This window comes from Erythrolamprus reginae, chromosome 3 (genome assembly GCF_031021105.1).
Source record: "Erythrolamprus reginae isolate rEryReg1 chromosome 3, rEryReg1.hap1, whole genome shotgun sequence".
NCBI classification, from domain to species: domain Eukaryota; kingdom Metazoa; phylum Chordata; class Lepidosauria; order Squamata; family Dipsadidae; genus Erythrolamprus; species Erythrolamprus reginae.
The window spans coordinates 132,084,141-132,106,793 of NC_091952.1; the positions used below are offsets into that span (position 1 = coordinate 132,084,141).

The 22,653-nt window shown below is 37.9% G+C and overlaps 1 protein-coding gene across 1 annotated transcript in view; it reads right to left on the reverse strand.

The window, feature by feature from the left end:
• Window positions 1-7,810: 7,810 nt before the first annotated feature.
• Window positions 7,811-22,653, reverse strand: part of BRINP2 (BMP/retinoic acid inducible neural specific 2) — a 76,132-nt gene continuing 61,289 nt past the window's right edge. The window contains exons 6-7 of the mRNA XM_070749040.1: window positions 20,603-20,825; window positions 7,811-9,910 (exon numbers count right to left, since the gene is read on the reverse strand). Of these exons, the coding sequence (XP_070605141.1) occupies window positions 8,797-9,910; window positions 20,603-20,825 (1,337 nt within the window). The 3' untranslated portion in view covers window positions 7,811-8,796. The remainder of the gene's footprint in view (window positions 9,911-20,602; window positions 20,826-22,653) is intronic.

Consider the following 22,653-nt stretch of genomic DNA (forward strand, 5'->3'; position numbering starts at 1 on the left):
TTTTCTTGCTTTGAGATTCTCAATGTTTTGAGGTTGGATGAAATTAGAACTCTTGCAGGTCACCCTTATGATTTCAGTGGGATAGAGGGTGAAATTGGTGATGGTGTTATTCATCTACTATAATAATAGTGATAGCATTCCTCTCTTAAAAATATTGACAAGCTGTGAATGCAGTGATGCTGAAACAAGACAAAACAAACGAATATTGTGTGCCATGAAAAATTCACCTGCCAAAAAGACTACACGTCCAGTCTTATCTACAATACTTGTAAATATATAGCCAATGTCTTCTGAAGCATTTGAGAGAGAGAGGGATATCTTCATGAGATTTCTCATGAATGTGAACTAAATTTCAGTTAATGTTGAACTCCTTGCCTCTCTATTAAATGAGAGAGTGGGAGAGGGAGACAGAGAGAAAGAGAGTGATTTTGTTAAGAGAGAGATTTTGTTAGGATGCTCAGTTGGCACAATTTATACTGATGTAGTGCTCTTTAAGCAAAACAAAAAAAATGGCTCCATTATAAAATGTTAGCATTTGCTAGTATTTTGAAATTTATTTTATATAAAATAATATAGGCATTGCTGAGCTTCATAAACTGGTTTAATTTTGTAACTTTATTGGAGGAAGGAAGGAGAAAGTCAATATAAAAAGAATTAATAGAACTGAGTGGTAGGTCATGTTTGATAACAAAACTTTCATTTCTTGAGAAAAGTTACTCTAAACTCTCTAGTGCATAAAATGAAAAGCAATTTCCTTTGATAGAAAAGTCCAGCAGGGAAATTGCAACAGTGAGTAGCCAAAGTTTATGATTAAACATTTGGATCTCCAAAATGTTGTTAAATTTTCTGCTCTTGTTGAATAGTGATGAATGCTGGGAATTATAATTTCAAGAACTTCTAGAAATAAGAGAACTAAACTTTATTCTGAAGAAAACAGGTTTGCCATTTTTTCCAGTATAGCACTAAGCCCATGTTCAAAATCAGATAGAATAGTAGCTGACCAGTGGAAGTAGGTTGAGTATTATGAAATGGCAGAGGGATAGCCCTGCTCCCATATCTGCCAGCTGTTTTTAGGTTGTTTGCTATTCAACTTCATCAGTCCCATGCTGGTTGGAGGGTTTCTTCATTTGGTGAAATTCAGAAAGTGGGGAGATAAGAACCTTTAATGAGGATTTGTCCTCTAACTGAGTCTATGGAGAGGGGCGGCATACAAATCTAATAAATTATTATTAATAATTATAAAAGAAAGAGCAAAAATGTGCTGGGTTACTTTTCTGTTGGCTCATAAATGCTAGGCCTGTCAGCAGTAATGTGAGAAAGTACTCCTTGAATACTGTATTTTTGGGAGTATAAGACGCACTGGAGTATAAGAAGCACCTTAGTTTTTGGGGAGGAAAATAGGAAAAAGAATCTGGACAGCTTCAACACAGTATTTTATCTCCTGGTTATGGCTTTTAAAAAATCCCTTATTTTGCAAGCGCTTGCAAGCCAGTAAGAACTGGGAAAATCATTAGCACCTGGTTAGGGCTAGAAAGAAACATTCAGAGTAAATAGAACAATGAAAAAAACCCTGCAAAGACTTAGGGTTTGAAAAACATTTTTTGCAGAGAGTAACAATGAAAGAATCTGTAAGCCAAGAGCTGGGAAAATCGTTAGCACCTAGTTATGGCTGGGAAAAAATTCTTCGAAAAAAGCGACATTCAGAGTATACGACACACCTGAATTTTCAGCCTCTTTTAGGGAGGAAAAAGGTGCATCTTATACTCTGAAAAATAGGTATGTATACAGGTGAAAACTGAGTCAGGAAAGTGTGACATGAGCCATGTATCCATTGGCTTCAATTTCTTTTCCATAGAGAAAATTATCATGATGTAGAATGAAAATGAAACAAGCAGTCTTTCCTCTCCACCTGGCTCCTTTTGATACTTTTGGGGGTGAATGAGTATAAACAATCTTCTTTTGACCTTTTACAGATATGTTAGGATACAATCCCTATTTCCCCACAAGCTTAAATTGTGTAGTTACAAGGTTCAAAACATTAAGTTGGGGTTGACCATGGAATTTTTCAATAATTGACCTGTGTAATAGCCAATGTATTATTCTAGTTGGAACTCAAACATATTTTTTCCTTAGTGAAAGCATTACATCTTAAGATGGAAATTTGAGGAACAAATTAATTCACTGTTTTTTTTCCAAAAATAATATTTGGTATTTCCTAATTCAGATCTTGATTTTGTTTCGAAACCAACACCAAAGCAATAAAGGCTCAATATTATTCTCTTCTACCAAAAAGAAGAATGTGTGTTATTGCAATCATACATGAAACTGTCAATTCAAGATCCAGCTTTGCTCAATGAAATGGCTGGTACAATATTTAGATGCTATAATCTAAGATAAAATATAAGCACTTAAAATTAAGCATTTTTTTTACTATCAAAGTACTATAGTTGTGATGGAGAACCTATGGCACTTGTGCCACATATGACATGTAGAGCCATATCTGCTGGCATGCCAGCCATTGCCCTAGCTCAGCTCCAGTGTGCATGTGTGCACTGGCCAGCTGATTTTTGGCTCACACGGAGGCTCTGGAAGGCATTTACGGCCTCCAGAGGGCCTCCAAGGTGTGGGGAGGCCATTTTTGCTCTTCCCAGGTTGCATGGAAGCCTCTGGAGCTTGGGAATAGTGAAAAATGGGCTTACTGAGCCCACTGGAAGTCAGGAAATGGGGGAACAGGGGGGTCATGTATGGGGAAGGGGCAGCAGGGGGGTCACATACACGGGGGGCATGCAGCATAGGGGGCATTGAATTATGTAATTTTCTATAGTACAGTGATGGCGAGACTTTTTTTCCTCGTGGCTACCCAAGGGAAAAAAGGTTCGCCCGCACTGTACTATAGAAAATTACAGTGAAACATTAAAAATCAAGAAATAACTATGGAACACAAAATAGTCTCACTGGGAGAAAAATGAGTTGTAGTAATTTCTATCAGGTACAGAGGATGACAATTATAAGTGAATTTTTAATTCCAGTGGAAGGGGGGCATTTGTATGCCGCCCCGAGTCTACGGAGAGGGGCGACATATAAATCTAATAAATAATAATAATAATTCATACTGAACCTATTCAAAATTGAATTCATGGGAAATCAAATCTAATTAATGTCATCTCTTGTAGAAACTTGATCTTCATCATCTGCAATTTTTACTTCACTTTGTAGATAGTACTTTATAGCCTCTATATTATATTATTCACAACGCTCATAATTTCCATTTCATCATTTCTATAGCACATCTAAGAACAACAGAGTACTTGTATCTGCTCTTGAATTTCTGCTTCAGGTCAATTTTTCTGTCTCTCAAAAACTTGTTTGTTGCTATTTGTATTCACAGGATTTGGCAAAAACAGAATGGTCATAACCCCTGGCAGGTTGTGGTACAGCTGCTTTTCCACCACATAACAAATGACTGCAACTTGATAAAAGCTCTTGCTACTGAAATTTCCTGAAGGGAGTTTTGCATTCAATGAAAGAGAAAGACTGTTGCATTCAGAACAACTCATTTGCAGTTGAAGGACAACTTCACAAGGCAAATCCTCTTGGCCTTTCTAAAAAGAAGATCTAAAGGCTTCTTTTCCTGATTTTGAATGAAATATTTTGGACTTTTGAATCCATTACCTTACAGTTAAACCACATCTGCTTTTCTGATGGCTTATCATAGATACAGTATGTTACAGTATATTAATTTAATGTTTGATCTACAGAAGAATGAGACAACTCGCCTTAGCCAACTCACCATGGTCAACTCACTGTGGGACAACTTGCCATAGGACAACTTGCTGTGGGACAATAATTCAGTTTAATTATTTAAAATAGTTTTTAAAATATTGTAATTTTTGTCATTCACATTTCAGGTTGTCCCTCCTTTGGCATCCATTAAAGATTCTATTCCAGGATTTTTCAATATTAGTGTAACTCTTGTCCTGTGGCAAGTTGTTCCATGTCAAGTTGGCCATGGTAAATTGTTTCATGGCAAGTTGGCCTTGGCGAGTTGGCTATTGAGACTTGGCTGTGGTGAGTTATTGCAGATTTTATCTACAGGTAGTCTTTGACTTATGACCACAGTTGGGACCAGAATTTCATTTGCTAAAGAATGCAGTTGTTAAGTGAGTTGTACCCAATATTATGACCTTTTTGCCATAGTGGTTAAACAAAACACTGAAGTGAATCACATGATTGTTAAGCAAATTTGACTTGTCTCATTGACTTTGCTTGTTGGAAGCCAGTTGGAAAACTTGCAAATGGCATTCATATGTTCCTGCAATGCTGTAAATATATATTGGTTGTCAAGCATATGAATTTTGACCATGTAACTATTGGGATGCTGCAACTCTCATAACTGTGAGGACCAGTTGTAAAACCCTTTTTCCCGGTGTCATCATAACTTCAAGTAGTATTAAATGAATGATTGTAAGTTAGGACTATCTGTATTATCAAGCTGCTTATTAACTCTGATTAAAATAAATGTGGCAATAAATATTAAAAGAAATCAAATCCTGTTTCAGTGGAGCAGAAACCACAGACAGTTACCCATAAACAACCTTAAGATTTAATATGAGACAGAAGGGACATCTCAAAATACAGATTTACATAGATTATTAAGTCTTTGTTTCTAAAACATAGCTGTGCTTGTGAGACCATCCAAAACATATTTTTGTCTATTTTCAGATTGTCCTTGTAGGCAGATAGATCCATAACATATTTTCCTCTATTATCAGATTGTCCTTGCAGGCAGATGCAGACCTGACCTGAAAGCTTTTAGAAGGGTTCTTTTGACCCATTCTGCCCAATGTATATGAGGTTTGATATGGCTGGTCTCCTGACAATTTCTCCTCGTCCTTTGCCCAGAGATGGATGGTAGGGCACACAATCTAAATCTCTGCCTGAACCTTTCAAGTAAAGACCAGTTGCTGGCTAATTGAACCTTGCACAGTTCTGAGGTCATGACTACTGCTACCTAATTCACACAGGAAAAAACCCTTTCTATTATTTATTTATTTATTTATTTATTTATTTATTTATTGGATTTCTATGTTGTCATTGGGATCCAATCAGGTTACTCAGCTGACATGGTATCTATTTCAGCATGTTTCCTGGAAACAATGATTTCAGAACCCAGAGGTACTTGAGAACTTATGCTATCTGGCAGGAAAGACTTGAGGATAATCCCTGGCTTCCTGCTTAGAAGGAGACTTTGTGCTTTCAAGATGAAACAGGTGGTAGAAAGCCAGATTGCTTTGAGATAGGAATGCAAGAATCCCATAGATTGTCACTTCAGTATCTCTAATCTAAAAGATCAGAAGACCAATTAAGCTATTAGTATCTCTAATCTAAAAGATCAGAAGAGCAAGGAAGCTATTAAAAGAAACTGTCCAATCATTTATATGAGTTTTCCAAAGAAAGGCAAAGTAGCTGCCAACTGAGTTTTAATTATGAAGACTTTATGTACTGAAGAAAATGTATTGGCTGTGTTATTCTCCTAGATTCCTTATGATTCCACTGGATTGTTAACTAAAGCATATTCTATTAACATCATACCTGGGACTTTCCCCCCAAGTGCAGCTGAGCAGTGTTGTGTATTCAATTTCATGGCAGGGAGGTGAGTTCTCTTGGGTTGCAGCTGGAACAAGCAGTAAGTATGTATTACAAGAATATAACCCGAGTGTGCAGCTACCTGGCAGAGTCAGACTAACGGTTGTTCTTGGCATGCAAACCTGGTAGCAGATGTAAAACAGAGGGGGGAATTGCTGGGATTTACAGCAAAATTATAGGTACCCTTTTCAATAAAATGTCTAGAAACTCTTAACATCCTTCAAGAGGGCAGCTTAACTGCTAATTTCAGCATCTCTCAAAAATCTCAAATTTCAGATCAAAGAAGAGGGTTGGTTTCAAATCTGCCTAATGCTGCATAGTGCGATCTTTAGGCAGACTAGGATAAGGAAGAGCAGCTCATCACATAAAGTTACTGTATATTCCAAATATCACAACATTAGGACACGTTCTGTTCTAAGACAGACAGTCTCCTGGCGCTGCTGGGAAAATTACAGGTGAGGCATGCAAGCAGTTAGCCAGCTCTTTTCTTGCTTACCTCTTCTAGCCAACATTCAGACAATGCTATTGATGCTTCCAGACAGACAGCTCTTAGTGCTACCAATCAAAAGACTTCCTGCAGCTATTTTGTTTTCCCCTCCTTGTTGCTTTTAATTAGAAAAAAAGATGCGAGAAAACTCAATGGAAAAATGTCCATGTGTGTGTTACAAAAGGGACAATACAGTATTACGGATTCCTTTGTCATATTTTATGAATGAAGCAGGGCAATTGATAAGAAAAGCTTTATCTACAAGTATCCAGGCTCTGGACTTTAAAGTTCCACCATCGATACTTCTGTGATTGCAAAGGATCAGCTATCCCAAAGATCCTAGGAAGTGTGGAGGGGTGAAGGGAGGGAAACAAGAATGAGATGGTATTGCGGCAGCAGCAATCAGATTTTTCTGTTTTCATTTGGCACATTATTCTCTTGAGAAAATGTATCAGGGATTAAAGGAAGGGCATTAAGCATGAGGGGGTCAATATGGCTATCCTGTGTAATGAATCCAGTATTGGGGAACATACTGAGGTCAAGTGAACTTTACCGTTGATTAGAAGCCAGTTAGCTAAACTGTCCATAGGAAGCCAGATTATTGCAACTGGCAAGGAAATAGAGTGAAAATAAAGGAGAAATAGCACCCCCTTTGTGAATGATAAGAAGATAACGAAAGGAGCCTTTCACAGCAGTTTCAGTGCCCAACCCTGGATAATTAAATCCTATAATTAATGACCCTGATATGACCCGTACCTTTAGGATGAGTGATACCATTAAAATAAGGCAGGTGGCTCAGACAATAACACCCTTGATTTGGTACAAGGTTGTTGGATGGCTATGGAAAAGTCAGCTGCCCTATTGACTAGTGCCACAGAAATTGAAGAAAGAGAGGGACAGGGATTTACACAAGAAAAAGGTATTTATCCGAGTTCCTTCTTGGCATCTTTCATTCTGTTCACAAAATTATTTTTCAATTTCCTGACCTCAGTAGGGACATGTTCATACTCTCCAACAGCAGTAATTTATTGCAGCAATAACTTCACTTCTATCGTGTCTGCTTTGCAGGTTCAGGAGAAATTAAGTACACAAATGGGGAGTTTAATCACTGAAGTTATTGCTGAAGTGAATTTAGCTGTTACTCTGGATTCAAAGGTCTTATTCCTTGCATTTACAAATGGAGAACACATTCACACATTGCACAAATTGCAGACTATTGAAGAAATAATGTCAAGTATTTTGATTGTTTACTGCTTTCCTTTTTTCTTTGAGAGAGAGAGAGGGGGGGGAGAGAGGGCGGAGGGAGGGAGGGAGAGAGGGGAGAGAGAGAGGGGAGAGAGAGAGAGAGAGAGAGAGAATGTCTCTCCTTGCCCATTATAAAATATGATAAAACATACATTTGGCTAAGATGTGTGCAGTAGTATACACAAGGAAATGGAACGTTGTATTCCAATTTGTTTTTAAATTACAAAAATCAAATGCTTTTTTAAAAAAAAACCAAACATTTTAAACAAATACATAGGTAAATTTCTAAATATATATATTTCCAAATATATACTGTTTTTAACAATTTAGAAATATGTATTTGGAAACAATATATTGTTATATATTTGGACACAATATACTGTTTGCCTAACCAAACAAGTTCCAAATATATATTTAACAACAATTCCATATATATATTTGGAAACAAAATATATTATTAATATATTTGGACACAATATATTGTTTGCCAAACCAAACAGATTCCAAACATACTGTATATTTAAGAACAATTGCCTCTGCGTCACTTTTCCTGGATGGAAATATTGTAATTTCCTATGAAATTAATCACATATTAGAAAACCAGGTGATTAAGAAGGACAGAAGAGTGTGATGTGTAAGGAGAGAGAAAAAAGATAATTTAGGCATACTTTTCATATTCCAAATGATATTAGCCAGTTAAATGCTTACACCCTAAAATAATGGCTCCAGGAATCAAATGAAAAAGTGAAGCAGAGACATGGTTAGTCAGTTGAATCTGGATTCCTAAACTTCTATCTTTGAAAGGCATTTTCCCAAATGACAGAGATGGAGCTACCTTCCAGGAAAGATGTGCTTCGGGATGGTGGTTTTAGAAGGGAATGTAGAGAATATCAAGCCCATGCCATTGTTAGAAACACCCATAAAAATAATACAAAAGTAAACAGTGTCAAGGAAAGCAAAGACTAAAGAGGGTTTTTCAAACTAGGCTTTCTTGAAACACCTGCAAGAATCATGTCTAACTCTTCTCCGCCATCTTTTTAAGGGCTTACTAGCCAAAACTGCCAGACACAGAGCAAAAAAGCTTGATTGCCGATCCTGTCATGCTGCTTTCAGTCACTTTATTTTCCTCAGTCTCCAGGTTCCTTCATAGTTCCTTGATGTATTCGGCAGGAAAGGGAAAATGACAATGTGTTCAGTGTTTGAGTGGTACATTTGCAGCGGCACTGCCTTGTGGCCTCTTCTTAGGTAAACTATTCCAAATGTGCCATTACGTATTCCCAAAGTTCACAGAGCCTGCAATCATCTGAGGCAGGTTGTTGGCTGTCTCGTGGAATTTAAGGGCTGGCATGAAAGTAAGGCCTTTGATTGTTGCAGTTTCTTTTCCAGGGTTACCGGAGTAGCCCTACCCACTCCTAAGGCTAGCTGCAGAGTTTTCCAGTCTCATACTCCACTGGGTTTGGCAGCTTGGCATTGAAGGCCTGCAGGGTGGACTGGATCCGACTCACTTCATTGTTGGCCAGTTTGAGCCTATGCCGAAGCAAGCAGGAGAAAAGATCAATGCGGCTTTTCCCGGGGGGAGAGAGACGGTTCACTCGATCCCTGATCTCAATCAGTTGCAATATAGCAGAGTCCTGCGAGCCTTGTGTATAAGGGTAATCTAGCTGAAGGACAAGGTCCCGAATTGCATCAGACTCAAATGGGAGGCTGTAGCCAAAGACCTGTAAGCTATTGATTCTCATATACCCTAAGTTCTTAGAAGGATCTGTTTCCAAAGGCTCATAGAAGATAGTTTCATTAGAGCTGTCGTTAAGAGACTTAATGCGGCTCCGCAAATAGACATGGACTGTTTCAAAAAAGGTCTTCCACTTGCTGCCTAAAGTGAGAGTCCAGTTTTGGCATTGGCCAGAGGCATCTACATTAGTCCTTTCCCAGTCAGGGAAGCCAGTCTCATTGGTAGGCATAAACCAGCTCTCGGAATGGCTACCCCCAAAGGGGTTGACGTAGATGGCCATGACTGGTTCCAAGGTGCTATTCTTGGTGAGGCAGATCTGGAGGGAGAGGGCCAGCATGAGGTGGACCAAATTTGGTTTATACTTGTTGCTTTTCAGTGTCACCAGCATCCTCTTCCTCCAGGAAGGGTCAAACCAAGTCCCAAGGCGCATATCGTTGCTAATGAAGATTGATTGTACTTCAATGCGGCTGTCCCGCTTTTGCAGAAGATATTTGAGCTCCAAGTCCTGTAGGTCTGTTTCTAGCCCTAGGTAATGCTCAAGAGACTCTGCAACCTCTGGGCGGCACAACCCTAAAGTGAGGATATAGCCAGGATTGCAGGATCCACACTGAGTGATGTTATCTTCCGCACAGGCAGCACATTCTGGCCCTTCTCCCGTAGCACAAGGGATGGTGACCTGACAAGAAGGGTGGTCATTGGGGCAGATGCAGCTGCGGCTTTCTTCAACAAATGTCCCTAGCACAGAGGCCTCACCGCAGTAAAGGAGGGACTGAACGTGGCTCCACCAGTAGGTCAAAGGCCTAGAGGAATAAGGTAAACAGAGAAATGTCAGCTCTGGAATTATACTTCAGAAGCGCACCACTTGATCTAGCCAGATTTTATGCTTCACCAACTCACTCCCCAAAGAAAAAGGAAATGCTTATTTTTCTCCCTAAAGGAAAATCTTATATCGCAATATCCTTCATGGAATTGTAATTATTCATTCAAGTTGAAATAAAAATAAATGAGCAATATCTGAAATCTGTCTAAATGCACACTGTTTTTATGCTTATAACATTCTAATTGTTTTACATTGTTATTTTATGATGCCCAGAGTCATTTTGATGGCGTATAGATTTAGATACCGTATATATTTAATAAAGAAATGGGGAAATTCTAGACCAGAAGTTTCAGTCCATAAGCTAAACAGAAATATTTTCCTTTACATTACAAGGGATGAATCCAACTAACTTGAGGTGGGAATTCAAAGCCAGAGGAAGACTTCAGACAATTTGGGATGCAGTTAAGATTAAGACCGCTCCCCAAGAGAGGAGACTAAGATTCCCAGCAAATGTCTTCCTCATGTTCTAGCAACTAAGACTATATGGGAGAAAGTGAAGGGGAGTATTGCATGGTCACTTTTATGCAAATACCAAAGGGTCCATTTTCACTTCCTCAGTTGCCTAAAATATACCTGTCATATTCAACTGTCATATTCTGGGAGGGGGATGTATTTTCCCTGCCCATTCAGACAATAGGTGAGCATGTGTCAGGGTTCCAAATAGCATCCAAAACTAAATCAGAGTCCGAGGCAAAGCATTCTTCAAAGTTCCAATTTATTAACAGAGCCACATTGGCACATCTGGGAGAAATCCATATCTGAAATCCCAGGGGTTTCTCCACCCAATTGAAAGTTCAAACCCTTGTCTTCACCCACCCACCCCCCAGGTCCATCATATTGACCAATCTTCATCTGCAAACTTGGCAGAAACTCCCATCTCCTTCCTTGTAGGTGTAGGAGGGCAAAGACAAAGGATGACCATGACAGTCTAGAAGGAATTTGTTATGGATACATGCAGACAGCCCTCATGCAACTACTCCTCCCAAATTGCCACAGTAAAGAATACATTTTAAAATAGCATCAAGTGTGGCAGACCAAAGACCCCAAGTAAAATGGTTTCGGCCTGACAACATGTACATCAGACTGTACAGCACTTCTACCTCCCCCAGTCACAGGAATCCTCCTCATTCTGTTTCCTGAAAGTCCTTCTCTCTAAGGCAAAACATATCTGGGTTGCAAACATTTAGATGACCAATAAATGGTTATATTTTTTTTAAATGTTTCATTGCCATCTAATGATCATGTCAACCTAGATATAAATAGTATTCTCTCTCTCTCTCTCTCTCTCTCTCTCCTCTCTTTTCTCATCTCATTCCTTTGCAAGAAAGAGGAAGAGGATCATCTAGCAACAATAAATGGGGAAATCACCAAGGCCTCTGAGGTCACAACAACCAGTCTGTTGTTGCTAAGGTGACAAGAGCTTTTGGACCAGCAGTGACAGCAGCAGGTATTTGTTCTGATTCTGCATCATTTTTCTGCTATGGCTCCAGATTTGGGCTCCCATATCTGACATGCAAAAAACTGGAGGATCACTAGAGGTGGGAGCACAGGGACTCAGAAAACTCTAATTGCTGCCATCTAGTAGCAGATCAGTTTTGCGGCCCAGATATGATAGCTCTATCCAACATGACCACATTTGTTGTAGGTGTGGGATAAGGAATGGAGTGCCTTATAGACTCCTTGTGCTTGCCTTTACTATATTTACTCCACCACAATCAACTAAAGCTCTATTTTTCATTTTACATATTTGGCTGTTTGCTATATTTCTCAATTTGCAATTTTCATTTTCTTAAGGTTACTAATATACTGATTAGCATGCACTTTAGGTTTCAATTTTTTTAAAAATCATACAATCACATCGTTGCATCAAGAGTCATTTATGAGCTATGATTTAATTAAAAAGACAATGTGAACGGTGTAGCAGACTGTGAATCAATTGCAACATTTCAGTTCTCTAAGTTAAACCAAGAAATGAACAAAAGACAAGACAGAAAACATTTTTGTGACTCCTCACAAAAATCACAGATGCATACCCCTAAGCATCTAAAGATTAGGCATGAAAAATAGAGTAGGAATTTTTTTTAGCCATTTTTGGAATGAAGATTTTTTTAAACAGAGTTTTCCACCTCCCAAGTACAAAAGAAGCATTCTCCAAGATCTCTCCATCTCTCTGAAACGCTTTTCTACCCCCATGGAGAAATGGAGGACAAATAAAGACTCAGTGAGCTACTCCAAATATTGATGATCTTTCAATATCTATTAAAAAGTGGCAAAGAAGGATGGAAATACCACTGCCACAAATTTTAGTGGGAGCAAAATGGTATAGCTTCCAAGCAGATTCATCATTGTGGTGATAAACAGCCAGCCAAACAGGGTGTTAGCAGTCATCATATTCCATGTGCACACATAGATATATCCTTCCCGTCTGTAACAGAAGCACTTTTAAGAAAGATGCACTCAAAACTAGAATACAGTGTGTGTGTGTGTGTGTGTGTGTGTGTGTGTGTGTGTGTGTATCGGTCTTTGCAACAGCTGCATGCAAAAAAAGAAGAAGCATTTATTAAATATAATTGTATTTTAAAAAGTATATTAGAAGAGCTGATGACAAAATTCAATATGTATATTAAGAAAAATTGCAAACAACAACATGGGTTTTCCAGCTTTAAAGATAATTTCAGTAAATAATGTATTTGCATGATATATAAGAGCCTGCAATACAGTCGGGAGACCCAGTTAGTGAATAAGTCATCTAGACTAGAACCAGGAGACTGTGAGTTCTAGTCCAACTTGGATTCAAAGCCAGCTGGGTGACCTTGAGCCAGTCCTCTCTCTAGTAGTCATAGAAAAGAAGCAATGGCAAATCGCTTCTGAAATCTTGCCAAGAAAACTGCAGGGATTTGCCTAGGCAGTTGCCAGAAGTGAAAAACTGATTCAAAATCATAGATATATAATAAAAAAATAAGTGTGTGTGTGTTAGTCCAGATCACTAGTCAGACTGATGAAGGATGTGCATGAGTATGTCATTATTGCAGCAGGAGATAGAAGAACTGTGCCCTCAGCCTTGATTGTCTTAGTACTTTCTACATCAATCATTACCAGGGAATATTCTTCCTGACTCTTAACCCTCTTACCCCCACCTCTATTTAATGAAAGCTGAAGAGCCAGTCAACAATTATATGTCAAATAAATTGGTAGAGATGACGGGTTCCCATACTTTTTTAAAAAAAAATAATAAAGCATTAAAAATAACAGTCATGTAAAATTAGTTGGGAATTCTTATGGTAGGATTAGCTGGAAGACAACATCCCGCCAACTTGTCGTGACCTTGGTTCCAAAACTATTCTGATCTCTACAGATTTGTTAGAGAAAGTAGCTTCAGTATGGAACAGATCTGCTAATCTGGCTATGTAAATTAAAATACAAACATACAACCACATTTTTGGAAATCATTGAATAAAAGTGAGTAAAAATAAATCATGCATTTATTTGCACATCTACTTACTGTAAATGGTTAATCACATTTAGGCTCCAATTATTTAATTCCTCTCCTGTTATTCATCCTATTTGTATCCTAATGCAAACAAGCGGCAGGTCGGTTTTAGCCAGCCTGGCCCCAAATATTTTAGTTTCTAAGGTTGGGAATTGTTCAAAATACGTACATTCCTGGGCTCCTTTTGCCCCTGTGCTTGGGCCAAAGCCCAGGGAATTCTCAATTATCCTTCATCCTATTTGCTTTTTCTAATAGGATGTGGAAGTGTTCTGCAACTACAGTAGAAGAGAATGAACTATCATGTATAAGACGCACTGGAGTATAAAATGCACCTTACTTTTGGGGGAGGAAAATAGGGAGAAAAATCTACCTACCAGGTATTCATTTGGCTAGCGTCCTTAGTCTGTTCAGCTTGAGCACATTGTTTTATCACCTGGATAGGGCTGAAAAAAAATCTTCAAAGGGAGTAAGAATGAAAAAATTCTGCAAGCCGGAAAGATCATTAGCACCTTGTTTAGGGAAGAAAAAGGTGTATAACTTTTTCAGGTTATAACTCTAAAATGCCTTGCTGGAACATTTTAAGTAACTTTTAAATGACTAAAGAACAATCATAAATCTTTTTTTTCAGATGAAGCATTGGAATTTTATCTATTTGAATAATAAAAATTATGCTTTCCGTGGCTTCTTGGGTGCAAAAATTTGAAAGCCTTCTGAAAGTCTACAGTATGGGCAATTTATGCTTTCAAGTAGTCCTCAATTTATGACCACAATTTAGTCCAAAATATCTTTTGCTAAGCAAGACAGTTCTTAAGTGAGGTTTGCCCCATTTTATGACCTTTTATGACATAGTTGTTAAATGAACCACTGCAGTTGTTAAATTAGTAGCATGGCTATTAAGTGGCTTCCCCATTGACTTTGTTTGCCAAAACATTGCAAAAGCTGGTCACATGACGCTGGAACACTGCAACTGTCATAAAAACATGCCAGTTGCCAAGCATCCAAATTTTGATCATGTGACTACAGGGATGCTGCAATAGTCGTAAGTTGGAAATAGTGTCATAAGTCACTTTTTTCCAGTATGTTGTAACTTTCAACGGTCACTAAACGAATTGCTGTAAGTCAAGGAGATGAATACAAGCCTATCCTGAGTCTTTTACTGAATCTCTGTAATTATGGGGTGTTTTGTTTAACTTTACTTGGAGATGTTGCATTCTTTCCTGAGCAACTTTAAAAGTTTGGGCAGAGGAAAAGCATTTGGAAAGATAAAAACTCCAGAACATTGGTACTTTGGTGGTTGTATTAATTCAGAAAGGTTCATTGCCCAAAGCAACAATACCATTTGGTATTTGTAGTGTCTAAAGTCCAAGTATACTTATACAGTACCGACTATAAGGGTTTTTCTACATTTTCATCACTATAACTCATAGATGGTCGCCCTTGTGAGTATCTAAAGTTGTAGTTCCACTAACATGTATTTCCCACCCATTGTCTTCTATGTGTAAAACATGGCACACAAATTTATACTTTAATTTTTATGTCACTTTGATGATAACATTAATATTGGTTCTATAGTGAATGTTTATACTTTGGATTTGGTTTCTAAATGGAATTCTTAATATTTGCCTTTCCATAATTTGCATAATTGTTACTCAAAGTTTCTGTGATTTCAATCTTTTGAGGTTCCACATTAAACAGCTATGGCTCATTTCTCATAGTACTATGGCACTCTGCTTCTGCTTTGGCATTTTTCATTTTTTGAAGGACTGGCTTTATGCTTTTTTTGCTAAGCAAAAAAAAAGGCAACTAAAGGAAGTCAGGAAAACCCCAGGTCCAGGAAAACAGCCAGCTCTTAAAAGCTTTCTAAAAGGCCAGGAGGGTTGGAGCCAATCTGGGATGGTGGTCTAAAAGGCAATGTTGCCTGAAACTTGGTTAAAATACGTCCATTTTCTCCAAGTTTCTGTATAGCTGCAATGAAACTTCCATTTCAACAATCTTCCTTAAAAAGGGAAGGTTGGAAACAGAATTAAAATTATCCAAAATAGTTGGGTTCGATGATGGCTTCTTGAGAAAACAATAGACTACTATTTAAGCATTAGTGGACCAATCCATCTGTCACAGACCTATGCCTAGACCAAACCATAAGTCCCTCTTTGAGGGACATGGGTGGTTCTGAAATGTGAAAAATAGATCAGATCAGATCAGAGTAGAGTAGAGTAGAATAATGGCTGAGATCCCTACCCACCTCCTTGGGTCTTCCTCTGGGAACCTGATGTTCACAAAGTCATTGCAAACCTGAAGAGTTTACTTTCTTGACATCAATATTGATATCTTCATCTTCCCAGTTAAGTGTTCTGAAACTTTTTCCAGGAGCTAATGGCTAATTGACTAATGGCTGATAACACTATCTGGAGAGATAGTGTTGTTATCTTGCCAAAAAACTTCATAGTGCAATGTTGGACACCTCAGCATACATGGATGGTGAATGAGCAATAAAAGAGGGTGATGACATTGATCAAGCATCCTTTATTTATTGATTCAATCTTGAAAATGCTTTCAATTTATCTCCCAAATCACTTTCATCAATATTGAACATGTCATGTCTCAATATTGTTAATAATGTCCCTTGCATTGTTTATGTGTGTTTTTTTCAGATACCAAGAGGAATTTTAGAGTGTCATTTATCATCTCAAATATGTTGTTATACACTTTGAGCCACAGGAAATGTTTTTCAGCTGACTGCATCATACAATCTAGTAAGTAGTTAAGTCTTTCTACTTGTGTTTAGGGATTTTAATTTTAATTATTAGGGATTTTAATTGAATTATCCCATGTCTCATGACTTTTTTTTCTTCTTCTGGTGATTGTTGTATACTTAAGCGAATGGGAACTTCTATGCAGTCATCATCTGACTGGTAAATTTATTGGTATGACTATATTTTTACCAGTTGCCCCATCTTTTCCTTTCTTTCAGAGTTAGAATATTAGAATCTGTTACTCACATTTATTTCAATTGTTATGCCATAAAGAAATACAAAGTTAGATGTTTCTTCTGATTCCCACTGTTTCCCCACAAATATTTATTATTAAAGATTATTCTCCTTAATTGAAACTCTGGCATCATCTGTCTTCCTAACCTGCTGTTTGATAAGTTTCATCAACTCAATTTTCCTATTATATGGCATTCTGTGCTTTTAGTGTTACAGAGGAAGTTCCAAAATATTATTTCAAAATCTCCTATAGAGAAGTTTATGCATAAAACACATAGATGTGTTCTATTATTTTTTTAAATTCAGCTTGATAAAAGCTGATGCAGCATCACTGACAAGCAAATTCAGTGAAAGAAAATTACAAAGGATTTTTTTTTAAAAATGAAGAGTTTAATGCTGCTCCTGCTTTCTTATATTGGTATCTTAACCATATTCCTGATTTCTTATGCCAGCTAGTGTAATTCCTTTCTTCCAGCTTTTTAAGAAGTGCATTTGCCATATTAGTGGTTTCTGTAGTACCAGAAGTATCAATAGATTCTAAAAAATGTTCTATAACAGCCCTATAGCAGGGATATGTTCATGAGCTTCTGTTGTTGTTACAAAATAAATGATTCAATTCTCATGTACCATATGACTGATGTCAAATCTACAATTCAGAATCATAATAATATATTGTCAATTTTATATTTGCCAAAATCTTCTCTTTGACTTTTGCTGCCATAACTTTATGGCTTTATTTCATTTTTTAAAATGTGTACAGCTGTGTAGAATTTGTGAGATGATAACTTCTTCTTATATACATTTGGAATATAGCATAAATCCAGCTGTGAATTTTGAATTTTAAGAAAATGTCCACTATTTGGAGCATACCACTGAACTGAAAAGTCACACAGTGCTAGCTTTGAGAAAGCAAGCATTTACACAACTGTAACGAAACTTTACAATTGTGTAAATGCTTGCTCTCTCAAAGCTAGCACTGTGAATGAATGAATCTTTAAGGGACCTGGTAAGTCAGTGACTAAGATGCTGAGCTTGTCGGTAAGAAGATCGGCAGTTCAGTGGTTCAAATCCTTAGTGCCACATAATGGAGTGAGCTCCTGTTATTTGCCCCAGTTTCTTCCAATCTAGCAGTTTGAAAGCACGTAAAAATGCAAGAAAAGGGACCACTTTCTTGGGAAGGTAACAGCACTCCCTGTGCCTTCAGCGTTTAGTCATGCTGGCCACAGGACCAAAGAGACATCTTCGGACAGCGCTGGCTCTTCAGCTTAGAAATAGAGATGAGCACCACCCCTAGAGCCGGAAACAACTAGCACGCATGCAGAAGAACCTTTACCTTAATGAATATTTTCAGAGCATTTTTCAGAGTATGAAGTACTAATACCAATCTATAAAGCCTTGGTAAAAGTATAAAGCACCTAGAATACTGCATCCAGTTTTGATGACCACACTATAAAAAAGATGTTGAGACTCTAGAGAGAGTGCAGAGAAGAGCAACCAAGGTGATTAGGGGACTCGAGGCTAAAACATATGATGAACAGTTCCAGGAACTAGTCTAGTGAAGAGAAGGACCAGGGGAGACATGATAGCAGTTTTTTCAGTTTTTGAGAGGCTGCCACAGAGAGGAGGGGGTCAAACTATTTTCCAAAGCACCTGAAGGTCAGACAAGGAAACTGAACAAGGAGAGATTCAACCTGGAAATAAAGATAAATTTTCTGACAGTGAGAACAATCAACCAATGGAACAGCTTGCCTTCAGAAGTTATGGGAGCTTCATCACTTGGGTGGGGGGTGGACTAAGTGACCTTCAACATCCCTTCCATCTTTGTTAATCTGTTAATTTTGTCTTTGAACAGACTGATGAAATTTTCTCTTGATGCTGATAACCGATGGCGATCTTTAATCTTAATGTCTACTTAAATTGTTTCCACCTATGGAAAACTCTTTGGTGATTTAATGACCTTTCATGGCACATCAAATTTGTAATCCATATTTTTCCAATCCTTTGTGGCTGTTGCATTTATAACAAATGCCACAGCATCTACGCTTTGCCAATGCAAGGAATTTCATATTAAGACAAACTTAAACATCTTATTTTTATTGTTTTGGAGGAGCATGAAATTTTTCATTTGTTCTAACCTAGTGCTTCTCAATTATTTTCCGTTATGCCTCCCCTAGGAAGAAGTAAACATTTAGTGCCCCCCCACTCTCCACTGACACACATTTCACGGCCCATCCCACCTGACCTGCCCCCCAAATTGTACCCCACCACGAGATGCGCATCCTACCAGACACTTGTACTGGTACCTCCATTGCATCCCTTGGTGTTGTGTCCAGGGCAGCCCATTCTAAAAGAAAAAGTATTGCGCGTTCAAGAAATTTGACTGAATTCGCAAGACATTTTCTTTTAGAATGAGCTGCTCTGGAGACAATGCCGAGGAACACGATGGCGTCACCAGTACAAGTGTCACGTAGGATGCACATCATACTCCCTGCAGAACAAAAAGCACATTCCCTGGGGTTATGCACCCCCTGGCATTGTTCCATGCCCCCCGGGGGGGATGCGCCTTGGTATTTGAGAAGCACTGTTCTAACCCATGAAATACATGGTGAGTGCTCAGATGAGCCTACAGTCCTGGCTAATCTACTGTAGATTTAAAAATAATAATTTAACAGTAGCTGTTTCTTGTGTCCTCACCAACTTTTCTTCAGAAACATGCTTAGTTATATCCGTTTGAAAGCACTTGTTAGGTCAACTGCACTTGGACTAACTAGAAAGGTCATGATCATTGCTGCCTCTGTATTTCAAGAATTCTGCAGAGTTAAAGGGCTTCCTTTGCTTTTTGCCTCTTTTTGAACACTATCTCAGATGTCCCCCCCCCTTTCATTCATGGTTGTTGTTCTGTGCCAACTATGATGCCTCTCAATACTAAAAAAAAAAATAAGCAGGGTGATATCAGGGCTAAAATAATGTTAGTGTCTTAAAGACAAGTGCCTTCTACCAGTAATTCCTACTGTATCCCTGAACAATTGACTATCCATTATAGACCCTCGGTGGTGCAGTGGTTAGAGTGCAGTACTGCTAGCTACCTCTGCTGATCACCGGCTGCCAGCAGTTTGGGTGATTGAATCTCAGCAGGCTCATGGTTGACTCAGCCTTTCATCCTTCCAAGGTCAGTAAAATGAGGACCCAGATTGTTGGGGGCAATAAACTTCTTAGGGCTGTAAAGAGGTATATAAATGCTATAATGCTATTATCTCAAGATTCAAAGAAGCAACTTTGTGAGAAGCTTTTATTCATCAGTCTATGATCCTGGGAAAATTGGAGAAATATATGAGAGGGGCTTCCTCCTTCCTCTCTCCCTAGGTTTATCCTTTTTGTTATTTGTTCTCACTTTTTCTTGTTATAAGAACAAGTTCTTGTTATAAGAAGTTACTTTTTTTAGCATCATACTTTCTTATACCTCTTTGCATCTAGAGCAGAATACATTTGTTCCAGCAACAATTTTCTACAATTTAAGGACCAGCCTCCTCCACCTCAGTTTGCCTTCTAGTAAAACACTCCAATGCTATGTCTTACCATGTATGTGATATAAAAAGCCGGGAGAAAGATAGAGGTTTTTTTAAAAATTTCATACTTTAATTGGTTTTTCCTATCATAATATACAGATCACTGGCTTCCCTAGAGCAAATAAAAACAGTTGTCTATGTGCTGGTGTAATGTATAAGGAAATATTTACTTTTTATCTTGGGCAGTTTCATAAATACCTGCACAGATATGTAGGTAATACACTTGATATTCTATTGCTAGAGACTGAAGGTAGGAAATTGTTGACTATAATTCTATTGCTTTTCATTCTGAGATAATTGACTAATATTCTAAAGCATATTTGAAATTCCATGGTTGATTGCAGCAATCATGCAGAAATTATATCCAGAAATATTTCCAAACCTAAGTCCACCTAAATTTCAAAACATTTCATGAATGGGTTTAGTATAGCATACCTCCAAATGAATCATTCACTAATTTTCACTTACAACTATCTTTTCCCTGAATTTTCTCCCTGACTAGAATTGTGTAGGTCTGGAGGATTAAATTTACAATGCAATTATCACATTTGTTCCATAATTTAACTAACCTCTCTTTTAGGAGTTTGAAGCGAGGTTGCCTGGGACAGCGTTTAGCCAGATTGAAGAGGCGTCGGACAATCCGATGGCTTTTCTTAGATAGCATCTTCAAAGTCATGCCCAATTTTTGATAGCGGTGCTGAATATCAACATCCACTGCCCAATATTGAGAGATGGCAGTTATGTTCAAGAAGCGATCCACTGGCAGCTTCTTCACAAGAGACTGTAGTTCCTCTGGGGAAACAAAACAAAATGTCAGCTACAAGAAAACACCACAAAGTTGCTATTGTTTGTTTCAATAATTAAAGGGCCATGGAATTAATTGAGCCTTGGACCATGCTACTTATTATTTATTTATATTTTGCCTTTATTTTGGTTACAAAAAAACTCAAGCTGATAAACTTATCCAATGCAACTTCCACCTCCTATTTTAAGTACTATGAGGTAAGTTGGGTTGTATGGTGCTTGGGTCTTGAACCTGGATTGCCAACTTTCCAGACAACAAGCCCATGTCTTAATTACTGAGCCGCCATCATCATCATCATGTATTAGATTTGTATGCCGCTCTTCTCCAAAGACTTGGGGCGGCTCACATTTCATGGCTAAGGTGGGCCTAGCATTCATGGGCTCCTACTTTCTAGGCTTGTACCTTAGACACTGAACAAACTGGCTCTCTACTTGAGGTTGATAATAATGCAAAGTAAGACTAGTGGCTCCTCAGTTTAAAAAAGAAATAAAGACTTTGAACTGACCATAACAATGAGCCTTGGAAAACACAACAAACAATATTCAGATCCTCTGATAATTCCACACTAAGATGAAATGTATTGAATTCTATTGAAATGATAGTACATAGCCTTCTTCTTAAATGATGTCCAATAACTTTGTGTAATTTATCTGGACTATTCTAACTTTCAAACAAACTGGGGAATGACTAATTAATTTACATTTGTGTCTAACAGGATTTAGCTATTGTGTTTCTCTCTAATGGGTACATAACACTTATAAGAGAGGTAGGGGACCAAATAATAGAGAACAACATTGAAAAAATATTTATTCTGAACCCACTGAGCTAATAGTATCTTCCTTCCTTCATATTTTTGGGACAGAAGTGCTGAAATTTCCTGGAGAGCTCGCACGATTCCAATCAGCAGAAATTCCTTCAGACCATCCTATTTTATAGGTATCAAATTGTTAGAATTCTGATAGTGTTTCACTGAAATCTATTCTCCAAATGAAGTGTACATCCTACAAATAATGTTCCAAGTCTATCCTTTCAATTTTGTAATTTGAGAATGAGGCTATAAATTAAAATGGGTAGCCACCTGCTACCTGTCCATACAATAAGCTCATGCTCATTGTATGGACCTTTGTCAGGATCCGTTGTATGTAAAATTCTTACAACGACCAGCTGCAATTCACACATTTTGGGAGGGGTGTGTGTATTAATATGTGTGGGTATACTTGGAACCTGTCTCCATCTTAAAGTCACTCGAGTAACACAACTCAAGAAAAAGCATTAATAAGGATGAAAATACAAGGGTTGCCCAGAAAGTAATGCACCACATTTTTTTTCTCAGCCTACAGTAATGGTACAAATGCGAAACTTTAGATATACATTATTTGAATTGTCAATGACAATTTGAGTTGAGTGCATGTGTAAATTTTGTGTTTCTTCAGACAGATAGCATAGCTGCAGCAATGTTTTGAAATGGCGTCTGTAAGTGATGTATGTTCTAAATGACTGTGTACAAGTCCCATTCCTTGCCATCTTACTCAACTACAGGTTGTTTCAGCTCTGGTTAGTAGCTTAGAAATCTTGAAGTCAATGATAGGAGAAGGATTCCAGACCCTAATCTCAAGCCTCCATTGCTCACTTGTTAAATAAGTGCTGGCTTATCACAGATTTATTGAAGCGGACATGCTATATTCGATTTAGAGAGGGAAGATTTCAATATATATATTTTTAAAACCTCCACCTTGACATTCTTGGGAAATTCATACAGTACTGGGAAATAAATTATAGGAAAAGCAATTTTAGCTGGATAAAGGTTATTGAAGC